Below are 13,074 nucleotides of genomic sequence, written 5' to 3'. Positions count from 1 at the left end.
CTGTCCTTCTCCTGTCCACTTGGGTATCTGACTTTTCCTAGAAAGTGTCCTGGCTTGGGCTCCCTGACTCCACCCTTCAGAGAAGAAATGTCACCTTGTTCTTAGCATCTTACTTCATTCAGTCAGCAGGACTCTTGTTTACCTTTGACCTGTACTTCAGCGCATCTCTCTGACTTCCCTTTCCTTGCTTGGAATTTACGATTGAACAGCAAGTCTCCAAACTCCATCGAGGGTGTGGTTGTTCAGAACATAGCATCATGTCATTTGGACCAGTGGGAAAGTAGAGGTCTTGGAAGAGAGCTAATGATAGAGGAGATGTGATTTTCTGTAAGGAGAAGGGGTCATTCTAGAAGGTTCAATGGAATCATATTCTTACTAGAAATCTTAAGATGTCTGCCGAATGTTAGCTTGTTGATGATGGCGATTTGTTTAGCCCCATCGGTCCAGGCAGTAGGCTACCCACCCTACACTGCACTGACATATTTGATCCCCACACCCATCCGACCAAGGAGACATGCTTGATTCTATACATCGAGAACTGATGCTTAGAAATTAGCTTCCTTGCCTGAGGTCTCACAGGCAAGTGAACGAGGAAGCTTGACTAGGAGCCCAGATGTTTTATTTTTCTCACGTATGTAGTCTCTCAGGAGTACTCTGAGGTCTGTTTTTGTTCTCCGAATTGTATTAAATATCAAGGAATGTTTAAGCATCAAAATTGTATCATGGTTTTAAGTTGATTTATCTGTGTTCTGCTCTTTGAATAAGAAACCCTTGCCAAATGTAAGAGAAGGTTTTTAAGGTTTGGATGAGAGCGCCTGGATTTTACACTCTTCCACTGATTTTAACAAAGTCAGCATTTAATTTTCTGAAGCACTATTAACTGAGTGTCATCATTTCTGCCCAGTCTTCACAGGGGTGGTTAGATGGCTTAAGTGAAATCATGAATGAGATGGCCTTTTGCAAACCGTAAAATATAAAGCATTATTATTATAATTACCATTATATTTCTTTGCGGATTGACTAAAATAGTCCATTTGGGCTATTTCATAAAACTCCTGAGAAACCCTCTCAAATTCTCATCATTAGAATGGGCATTGTCTGTAAAGATGTGCCCATTTTAAGCATTTATAATTTCAACATGTGGATTGAATGTCACAGGCTTTGTTTTCTACTTAAAGGTATTTAACTCCACTAAACGTTTGCTTCTTAATAGGGACCGTTCACCATGACATAAGTATTAGGTAATAAGAAGGTATTGGTGTTACTTGTTTTGTGTGGCCTGAAGGCATTGTAGTTAATTGAAAAGATGTGTGTTTTAGTGGTACCTACTGAAGGTGTGTAGGGGTAAAATGATGTGATGTCTGAGGCTTGCTCTCAGATACTTGAGCAAAGAAAAAAATATGGATGGATGAATACATTTGGCAAAATTTTAGTATGCCGGGGAATCGGGGTTGACTATACTGTTCTGTCCACTTGTGCATAGGTTTTCCTAATGTCTTCTCCTCATACACTTCTTAATTGTCCTTTTACAGATGCAGATTTTCTTTTACAATCCAGATGACTTTGACAGCTTTCAAACCGCAATTTCTGAAAACAGAATAATTGGAGCCATGGCCATATTTTTTCAGGTAAGTTAGCAGTGGTTCAAGTTCTTCGACCAAATAGTTCTCTGAGTATTTTTTTTTTTAATTCACCGAATTGTTCCATGTTTAATGAATGCATCTGTTTTCTAGTTCACACCTGTCCAAATGAAAGATATTTCATATTGTCTAATGTGTGATTTAAAATGTAAATAAGTATGTTTAGAAACATAATGAAAATTTTTGCATGAATTATTCTGATTTTATTGCTACTTGACTGGTGCACAGATTGAAGAACACATTTATCATCTAAGTTACTTCACTGCTGAAGCGTTTTGAACAGGTTCGTTCAGCATATTAAGGGGCTGATGTAAAAAAAATAAAAGGTGGTTTTCTTTGGAGCAACTTTAAAATCTGATCTTATTTGCAAGTAGATTACTAAATAGCATTAGTCACTTCTCTAAAGAGATCTCATTTGTTTTCTCCCCCCAGGTAATCCCCATGGTAACTAAAATTTTTATTGAGACCATTTCCAAGTTAGTACATTTATGATCTCCCAGCCTTTCTTTGTCTTCTTTATTGTGTTTGTACTAATGAGTATTCCTGGCTCACGTGTTGGTTCCTTACCTAGAAGCCGAAGTTTGCATCCTTATGTGGATAATGCTGTCCAGGCTCTTTAGTAAGTCAAATCAAATGAAAGTAGTGTTGTTCATGGGGTGTCTTCAGCAAATACCCGAGAGGAGGCCAGGTGCTTTGTCTGTGTGGGAAGGTGCCCTGAGTGGTAGGTGTATGAATTGTCTTTCAGTCTTAAAATTTGCATAAAGACTACATACAGGTGTTCCTTTTACCAGTGAGTCATTGGGATATGGTCTTTCTGACAACTCAGAGGAACTGTTAAGGACTTCAGAACCTTCCTCAACAGGGGTCTTCTGGGTCAGGCTTCTTTGTCATGGAGATGAAGCCATTCTTGTTTGGAGCATGTTAATTTCACTGCCCCTTTTTAGTGATGGACACTCTCCACTGCTTCTCTCTCCCTCTTAACTGCCCCTCTCCCTTTTCTGTCTTGGATAAAGGCTCCAGTGAGAAATTACATATGAAATGTTGAGAAGCCTCATCTCCTGTCCAAACTTCAGAAACAGTAAGGGTGATGGTCATCAGCATTGGTTATGACACTGGTTGCAGACAGGTTTCTGACCTCCTAGTGAGCCATGAAGTCATTTCAGTGAGTTCTGACCTGCATTTTTTAAATAAAGAAATACTACAATATAGAACAGAAAATACCCACGTGTCCCACACATACTAAGGGTAAATATCTTCGTAGAACTTGATTTTTTTAGTTGTTTATACACAGACATGCATACTAGGTGTGTATTGGTTCATGATATGAAATGTGGGTCTTATTGTGGGTCATGATCAGATACCTTGGAAGTCATCTGTTTGTGCTCCACATTATGCTGGCCTCCCCATCGTCCCCATTGTTTCCCCACACATCTCTTCCTCTGTTTATTTTCATGAATCACAGTAGAGCATGGTGTTCTGAGAGCTTATTCAGTGGAGTCAGAAATACTTGCTTTGAATCCCTTCTCTTCTTCACAGCTGCATAATGGCGATGCAGTTGTCTAAACTTTTCAACCACAGCATCGTTATCTCTGAAATGGGGATAGCAACTTATACATCATCAAGACTGTAGTCATTAAATGAAGTCCTAGTATGGGTTTTGGCATAGAGTAACATTTAGTAAATGCTAGATAAAACATGTATCCATATCCATCCATCTCTGTTTCTTTGGGATGAAGTCCCTGTGGTGTATGTGTCTTCCCTGTATGAACAGAAGTCTGTTCAACAGGCACAACCCTGTTGGAAGTTCACTTGGGTTCTGTTTGGACCCCTTTTGCCTCTGGGGTCACTTGAACTTGCATTCTTAAACAATTCCCACTTACATAGTTAACCTTTGTTCTCTTGGCAAGCTGCTGCTCTTGTTACTGGACCTGTACGCCTGTAGCCCTGCCATCACTCCTGCCCCTGTCTCCTCCTCTGTTGGGGTGACCCATGCTCCGTCCCACCAGGTTCTGTTTTATAGGTCACCCTTCTTCTAGGAAAACAAACATTGAGAATGTTCTTATGAGTGCCAGAAAGTCTAGCTCAAAGCACGCTCTATGTAAAAGTTTTCTATTTTTCCAGGCCTATAAACTCATTGTTAAGTAGAAGACCAATAAAAATCTTGGACAGGCAAGGAACATTGGTATACAAATCAGCAAAAAGACCTCAATGTGAAATCTAGATTTTGGATTTTTAAAGTATTTCTAGGACATGAGTAGTACTTCACTGACAAAGAAATTTAATGTATGTTTCTCCTGGTAAGTCCTTCTCCAGATTTTGGCTTGCTGTTCTGTAGACACAAAATAGAGGGCAGATAATATAAAACAGAATAGGTTTTTTTCTTTTTAGATAGCAGCTGTGTTGAACTGCTTTCTTTGTTTTCCTTATAAGATGCATTTATGCATCTGAGTTCACACTGTGTCAAGCAGTGGAAAGAAGGCAGTATTACTGTTACTTTTATTTGGCAGTCTCTTTATAACCAATATTTTGAGATTTTTGTGTTTTGAATCTTTCTATGAGAATGTTAAACTTCAGAGTTTGGTATTTCTCCCCCAGATAGAGAAATCTTGATGTTTATTTTCAAATTCAAATTGAAATTCAGCTTTTGTATTGAAGCAGTATTTATCATTCTTTCAGCACTGATTCAGTGCCAGGTGTGGTACCAATTGCTACATTAAATATTTAATATATTTATATCATTATAAATTTATAATATAAATATAAAAATATTTATATTATTATAATAATAGATCATAATATATGATAAATGTAGTCAGTTCCTGTCTGGTAGAAGGACCTCGCTATCACTGTCCCATGTGATAATGGCTAGAAAGAGGTGAAAGGGGAAACTCTTCGACTTGTAAAGAGGCTGTGCTCTGACTTGGTGCTCATAAACTCACATGTTCATTATCCAGAGTGACAGGATGGAGATGAGCCATGAGGACACTTCTAGGCAAGGCTACGTTCTGTGTAGATGTTAGAGCCTTGGTGCCATCTTGCTCCGTACACTGGAATAATTTTCTGACACTTTCAAATCTTTCATTATCTTTGTTTCTTTTTTCTTCCTGATCATGTGCCTATTGCTCTGGGTAGTTTTGGCTGTCTGTGTTTGCTGTGGTAAGTTATGATGATGTTCTTATGTTTCCAAAACACTAAAACAAGCACAAACCTAGCAGGCATATGGTTGACCAAGGAAGCGTATGTTGGGCAAGACAAGAGGCTGCCTGCTGGTTGGTGGTCCTGTTGTGTCTCATGGCCATGATTATGATAGCTACATAGTGTTCACAATTTTTTTCTTCAATTAAATGTGGAAGATTTTACATAACATTCCTGACAATGCAGTAATAATCAAGACTTGAGTAGTGACTGTCTACTTTGGAAAGAGTGTGATTTTCCATGGCAACACAATCTCCAGGAGATTTTCTTCATGACTTCATGTCAACATAGCCTTGAGATCTCGACCCCAATCTGGACCCCAGTAACTTTCAATAGTGCCTAACATCTGTTGGTTACAGACGAAGTTGAAGGTCATTCTCAATACTGAAATAAAGTGAGCCAGCTTTTCTCTGAGTGCTTTGTGTGAACACCAGTAAAGGAGGGATCACCTCCGTGTATGGGAGATGACAGATCATGGCAGCCACACATGGTTGTACACACTTGGGCGCACATACCTCTAGAAAGGTGCATTCGCTTCATAGCCACCACTGAGAGGAATGTTTATTACAGCTTTCCAGCATACGTTAGTAACGCATCTGGTGGAAGGAACACCTTTTTTTTTTTCTAGTTCACACACATTTGTGACTAACAACCCTCTGAAAGATATAGGGGAAAGGAAGGATGAAGTTCGATTTTAAAGGATTTTTTAAATAAATATGTTAAAATAAGAAATTGGTGAGGGATGGAGATATTTGTTGTTAATCCACTAACGAGAAGAAATAAATGCTTATTTAGCTAATTTATATTAGTACAAAAATTAAAATAATTATTTTCTGTTAAACTAGAACCTCCACTATTCTTTACTAGTTAGTCCCATGTGAGTTCCTGTCAAAAATGCAAAAATACTGGGGATGGGGGAGGGTATAGCTCAGTGGTAGAGCGTGTGCTTAGCATCCACAAGGTCCTGGGTTCAATTCCCAGTACCTCCTCCAAAAAATATATAAATAAACCTAATTACCTCTCTCCCTTGCAAATTGTAAAATATGAAAAGTCATTAAATTGCTCCATTCTGATAAGATTATACATGGGTTATGTGTTTAAAGAAGTAAGAAATATGAAAACCTATGTTTATAGGAAAGGTGAAATGACAATGGAATGATTAGGCAATTTGTAGAAGGATACTTTGCTTTGAAAATAACTCAAAAAAGATTTAATTAGCTCTGATTTAAGATAACAGATCTTCCTCGACTTAGGATAAGGTTATGTCCTAATAAACCCCTTGTAAGTTTAAAATATCATTAAGACAAAAATGCATTTAATAATGTCCTTTTTTTTTTTTTTTTTTTTAGATACCACATATGAGTGACATTATATGGCATTTTTCTCTTTATGGCTGTACTTCAATTAAAACTGCTTTTAATAGGCCTAACCCACCGAATGTCATAGCTTAGCCCAGCCTACCTGAAACACGCTCAGAACACTTAGCCTACAGTTGGGCGCAATTACCTAACACAGAGCCTATTATTTTAACAAAAAGCCTACCCCAACACTAACACAGGGTTTTGACTATCCCATGGAATTTATTGAACACTGTACTAAGAGGGAAAACAGAACGGTTGTCTGGGTATAGAATAGTTGTATGTGTGTTGGATATTACCCTCGTCTTCCCGTGACTGTGAGCTGCAGCTTGCTGCCCCCGTCCAGCATCAGGAGAGAGGGTCTCACCATATCTCTAGCCTCAGAAAAAAATCAAGATTCAGAGTAATGTGTGTCACTTTCACTCCATTGTTAAGGTGGGGGAAAAGTTGTAAGTCAGGGACCATCTGTATAGAGCGGTGAGTACTCAGTCCTCAGAATGATCTTACTTTTAACTTGGCCTGTGTTATTTTAGATCAAGAATACTCCATCATCACCCTCTGAATTGGGTTCTGATTTGGTTTTTCTTTCTTCCAATCTGTTTCTTCACCATTCCTCATTGAACACTTCCCTCCATTTTCCCATCAGTAACAAAATGCCTTCTAACTGTGCAGCCATCTTAATAGCTTTGAATCTGATGCTCATAGAAGTTTGGGATCCCCAAACTTTTACAGTTTTGATGACTGTGGTTTTTATAGGTTTTATTACTGTGCATTTTTTCTTTTTTTTTTTCCAGGAAGTACACAGCTGTCTGTGAATTTATGATGGGGAGGGAGTCTCACTTGCCGTTGTTATTTGAATACCAGCATTTTATGTGTATTTCCTGATGCCACTGAACTTCAGAATTACAAATGCACGGTTCTGTAAGAGCATCTGTATTTAGAAACTTTACTCATGTCATTTTTTTTTCCAGCTTCCTTGTTAGACCTTTTTTGGGTGTAGTCACTTCTGAATCTTTGCATCAGACACAAAGGTAAAATTTTCTTCATGTCTGCATCCAGAGGCCCAGTCAACAGCATATTTCTTGTACATTGAGGAAGTAAATAAATTGCATCTTGATTTACTTTTAGGTTGTCGTAAAGTATTTCTTTTTGACAACCCGTCTTCAGCAACTCCGTTGAGGCTTCTTCATCCAATGTTAGCTGTTCTGCTTCTGTTGGGAGGGTTGAGCCCCTTTGCACTAGTCACTTTTTTTTCCTATTTAAACTCCTGCCCGCTATCTGACTGCTGTCATTTGGTTTTCCCTCAGGTCTGTCATTCAGTCATTGGGGCCGTCTTCACTCTGCCTTGTCTTCATCACTGAAAGCAAACTTCAAAACTCAGATGTTTCAAAAGTTGCTAACTCATTCTTTATATCACGTCGGTGGTACAGACTGCTTAATTATTTTTCTCCATCTGGAGAAGCTTAGTAATTAAATGAAATGGCAGCATCTGGGATTATTTATAGACGCCGCGAAGGCAGGAGGAGTTCTTGATGACTCATCCATCCGGGGCTGGCGAGGAGGCCCTTTCCTCCACCCCGAGGATTTCACCTTCCCTCCCCCACCTAGGGGAGAAGTGGTTTGTCCTTCCTTTAACCCCTCGTTTCTCTTAGCTTCCCATCTTGCTTGAAAGCTGTTGTTCTACCTGCTTTCCTCTGCCTTTGTACCGTGAGATCACTGACGACTGGGGGGCTTCGCTTACTCATTAACTGCATCTCTTGCAAGTGGCTCCCGCTGTGGCTTGGTTGTGCAAATATTTAACTGAATTTGGTGGAAAGATACTGAGGCTCTAGGGCGTTGATAGGAGAGGAACAAGCTGATTACCTGAGAGCTAAGGAGTATTAGAAACAGGCACCAGGAGGCACAGGACCTGAGAATGCTAGAACACAAACTCTTCCGGGTGGAGGTCCCTGCCTTGTTCCTCTTTTTATCCCATCATCCATCTTTCTCTAGCCTTCACATCAGTGTCTTGACCTCAATTGTTGCTCAGGAAATATGTACTGAGTTGGACTAAGTTATAGGAAATCTTTCAGGATCCTACCACAAGATTAATGATTTGGGTTTTGGCAAAGCATATGTCTAAGTGGCTGTGTAAGCTTCAGCTCAAAAAGGAGGTGGTTATACAGAAGTGTGAGGTTGTTGAGAAGGACATTGAACATGAAGGTTCTAAAATCCTGATTCACTGAGGATGGGGCTCTGACCTGGGGCTCCGCTGGGTCTGACATATTGTTAAAGGGCTGGATCTCCATTTATGCCTGTGCTTGGGGAAAAAGCATCTGGGCTTGAAACTTCTTAAAGGTGTAGCACGTTCAGAAGCCTTCAAGGAGTGTTTCAGTGCCAAGAATATCTAGCTGTATCTCTGAGAATATTCCTATCGTTTCCCACCAAAGTGGTTGTATCTCAGTACATGGAGGATTATTCTGGATTATTCTGCTACTTTTCATTCTAGCTTGCCTCTGTCTTTTTCTTGTGCGCTTTCCTTCATAGGGTTAGTTTCAGTGTGTTTCAGTGCATCTGTTTGTATGTTTTTTGGTTTTTTCTTGCTGTTGCTAGTCTTTACGTATCTGTGTTTTTCTTCCTCTTTCTCCCCATTTCTCCTTCAGATTCTGTAAGTGAAGAAAGTGTAACATTTTCTCATTTACTTATCCACACACTCGTAGGCTAACTCACTGACTCACTGTGCAGTACTTACTGAGCACCCCCTCTGTGCCGTGCTTCCTGAACGCAGCAAATGGATCCCCAGAACTGTAGTCTGCCCTCAGAGTCTTTGGGGACCCATAAGTTTTGAAAAGAGTTGACCTTTGAGTCCTTTCTTAACCAGTAACATGCGTTTGTCACTGGGAGATGGGGAAGGACAGATCAGGTCAGGCAGGTAAAACATCAAGCAAGGAATACAGGAATTAACATCGTTATGTGTCTGTATAATTTCAAAGTGATCAATATTTCCATTTTTCTGCAAGGCAGAAAACCCTTCCTTAAAGTATGAACCATCCTTTTTATTTGTGGTGGCCTAAATTGATCTTTTCATGTTTTTAACCATCCTGAGGGATTTTTTTCTCTGTTTAATGAAGAATACATGTTCTATCATTGGTGTAATTTCAACTTTTTTTTTTTTTTTTCACTTTTAACTGGTCCTGTTGGCCATGTGAAACAAGGGTCCCTCCTCCATAGGAAAAGGTAGAGAAGGAAGGATAGGGATGAAGAGAGAAAGAAGAAAGAGGACGAAGAGAAGGAAGGGGTGGAAGGAAGGAGGAGGAAGAGAGGGAGGAAAGAAAAGAGAAAATAGTAGTTATACCCACTTACCAAACACCCCACCCCTCCTTCCCCCAAAAAACCCAAGGACTAATTTTGAGTCCTAGAATATGTGAGTTTGTATTGAGGACTGGTGATGGATTTTTACAGCTTCCTTCTTAGACTGCTTTTTGGGATAATTGAAGTAAACTAATATGATTCTTAATTTATTCCTTTCCAGTTGCCACTGTTTGAATATCATCCTTCTCACATTTTCCACATCCTTGGTTTTATCCAGTTATAAGTTCAATTCTTTCACTACATTACCTAGAAGTGTAATTTCAGAATGTTTTAGGCTGATTAAGAAGACTTTTTTTTTAAGACACACACACAAATTAAAATACATATGTTCCAATTAAACTATTTTAACAGCTAATTGATTTCATAGGACTTACCATTAAGTGAAGGCCAGGGTCATTTTTAATATTCAGATGCAATTTTGGAATAGATTTGTGGATGTACAACATTGAATTTATAGCCTATCAGGTGTTTTCAGTACATCTCCTGTCTGCAAATGGCCTGTAACTCAAATTTCCTCTTAGTGGACATTACAGAGGACTATTAAATAATTGGCGAAGCATTGCATAATTAAGAAACTTTGAAAAAGACGATGTGGAAATCTTCTTTAATTAAATAATCGCACTTCAAGGATGGTTACCAAGAACTTTGCCTTTGTACATCACTAAATAATGTTTTAGAATCTATCATTTAGTTTGGAATTTAGTTGTTTTGGCCGTTAGTTCTAACATAAGTCATTGAATCTGATTGTCATAGTCTCAGATAAACTACTGGGAACTCGGGAGTGATTCCATTAAAATGACAGAAGAGAGACTGGCTCCCTGAGAGTTAAGTGGTTGACCATGGTCCCATAGCTCTTTGAAGTCTACTAAGTCGGGAATTCTAGTTTTGTGACTCCCAGTCCAGTTGTCTCATTTTTCTTAGCTTTGATCTCCCTGGAGGGCAATCTCGGAGATGCCTTAGCTAATTAGACCTCTTGGGAGAACTCTGCACACAAAGCACTTTGCATCGCAAGTTTAGAAGCGAGTGGCAACTCTCCTCTCCTTCCCCTAGATTCACTAGTTTTTGAAAAGATGCTTGTAAATAGAATACAAATACTACTAATAAAAGTTACCATTTATTGCAGACTTGATTCATGTAAAATGCTGAAAAAAAGTGCCCACGTTAAACATCATCTTACTTCATCTTCACAGGGACCACCCCCTCGAGGTATTTATTGTGTCCATTTTACAGACTCAGAAGCTGAGGCATGGGACTGTCTTCAGTATAAATTACCCAAGATCACATCATACATGTTGCAGCCAATATTTCAACAGTGTCAGGGTATCTCCAGGCTCTGTGCTGTTAGTGGCAAGCTGAATCAGAAAAGTTGGATATTCTGTTGGACATGGTAGAGAAAGAAGTAACGTGTGGCGGTTCCATTCGTTACCATGTGTATGTGTGTGTGTTAGGACCTTTCTTTATTTTGCTGGTTACCTGAAGAGTTATTTTCTTGTAACTTGAAATTGTGTTACTCTTCTTGCCTGTAATTAAATCCTTTGATCTCATCCTAAATTCTCTTAGACTCTATGCCTGTAATTATTTTATAGATTTGATGGCAGCTTTTTTTCTTTTATACGGAGGCCATAAAGAGTATTGAATGGATGGTATTGTTAGATAAGGGTACTGTGAGTGAACAGGGTAAAATTTTAAACAGTCACTTACTAACATTTTTAATGGAGGTGGTTCTTATAGGGGCGGGGTGCAGGGGATTTTTGGCCCCAGAGGACATTGAGGCCATGTCTGGAGGGACTTTCGGTTGCTACACTGGAGGGCTGGTGCTACTGGCATCCAGGGATACTGCTCAACATCCTGTGATGCACAGGACAGCCTCACAACACAGAATTATCTGACCCAAAATGTCAGGGCTGACATTGAGAAACCCTGCTGTATTTGAGGACATCAGAAGGGTTTGATCTCGATAGATGGGGGCACTGAGGTCTGTTCGGCTTATCTGCTAGCTGGTGGCCGTAGGAATAACTAAATAATCCCTTGCCTAAGAATTCCCCCAGTCCCTGGCCAAACAAGGTTTAGTGAACTGGGTTCTAAGATAAGGCATAAAGACGTGCAGGCCAGGATACTCAAATCAACCCTGTTTCTAAGTATTTCAGCTTCACCTCACGGTCCCCTTAAGAGTCCACGGAGGGTATCTGTTCCCAGACACCACAATGATTTGTGAAACAAGCACCAGTTTAAGAGAATATTCTCTTAGACAAAGAAAAGTAAACAAAGGTAAGAGCATGTGCAGATGCCTTTGAACTCGAAATCAGTGGGAGCTGGTTTGAAAAACTCAAAAGATCAATGAAACTCCCTTGTGGAGGTTGTAGGAGAATCTGCCTGCGCCGATCACAGCACTGTCTTGTTCCCAGGGTGTCCTTGAAGTATTTTCGCAGGGCAGGATTTTAAAGCTACTAATGCTGGTTTTATTTTAGAGGTTTGTTATTACTTCTTTTGAAAGCTTGTTACCATTTGGCCATCTAGGCAGTGTCCCAGAGGGATGGTGAACCATCTTGAGCTGCATGAATCTTGACGTTAACTCACCTGCTACTTTAAGTTGCCCACATGAGAAGCGTGCAATTCTCTTTTGTTTTCCGGGTTTACGTTAAAACTGCTGTTTTGTTTTTTTGTCTGTTACATCTTCATATATATGGTATGTCTGTCCTTATTTGAAACCCAGAGCTTTTCTCAATGTGTTCTGGACGATTCCTGGCTATTTTGTGTATCTCTGACCCATACCCCCAAAGCACATGTCCTGTGCCCCACATGGATTAATGTAAAGACAGACCAGTTTGCACAGATCTTTCCTGTGTGGTGGAAATCTGTTCAGCCATTTTCACATGACGTCATAACAAACCAGGAAGAGACTTTAATTTTATTTACCTTTATCAGACTTTTCCTGATTCCCCCGGTTATCCACCTCTTCCTCTAATACCTCGATCTTGGTAACAGTGGCCAACTGTGGTGGTTTTCACAGAAGCAATCCTGCAGTTTGTGAAGGAGACAGAGATTACTGGGAGAACTTCTGTTCACACTTCATCCTTCCTGCCTTTTCACTTGCAACAAGTAAGCGCCCAAATGTGATGCCGTAAAAGACCCAGCAGTTGGGGCTTACATTACCTCTTTATTAGGACTGCCTAGCTGGCTTTTGAGAAAAATACTAGCGTTGAATCCCCCTGTTGGGCTTTATGGGCACCAGGAAACATAACTATGCGTTGAATCGCTTGGACACACATTCTGTTGTTTTCCTTAGCCCCTTGTCCTCTCTGAATACGTATTACGTGATTTTTATGTCTGTGCAAGTTCCTAGGTAGCTGTATGTAAAATCATAAATAGAGCTAATTGATTCAGATCTTGCTTATTTGGAATTTGGGTTTGTCCAAAGCTGAGGTAAGCTGGGACTTACTTTCCTTAGGAAAGCATGGTCTAGGCACATCAGTACCACAGGTAACACTGCAATGAGAGGGATCGCTTAATTTATGGGCATCCACTGGGTC

General features: G+C 39.8%; 1 protein-coding gene across 1 annotated transcript in view; it reads left to right on the top strand.

Moving 5' to 3' along the window:
- Positions 1-13,074, top strand: part of PTPRG (protein tyrosine phosphatase receptor type G) — a 654,052-nt gene that overhangs the window by 438,959 nt on the left and 202,019 nt on the right. Inside the window, 1 exon segment of the mRNA XM_032458153.1 lies at positions 1,533-1,628. Within this exon segment, the coding sequence (XP_032314044.1) occupies positions 1,533-1,628 (96 nt within the window).

This window comes from Camelus ferus, chromosome 17 (genome assembly GCF_009834535.1).
Source record: "Camelus ferus isolate YT-003-E chromosome 17, BCGSAC_Cfer_1.0, whole genome shotgun sequence".
Classification (NCBI taxonomy): domain Eukaryota; kingdom Metazoa; phylum Chordata; class Mammalia; order Artiodactyla; family Camelidae; genus Camelus; species Camelus ferus.
Note: the sequence above shows the minus strand (reverse complement) of the source record. Positions and strands in the feature narration are given on the sequence as shown.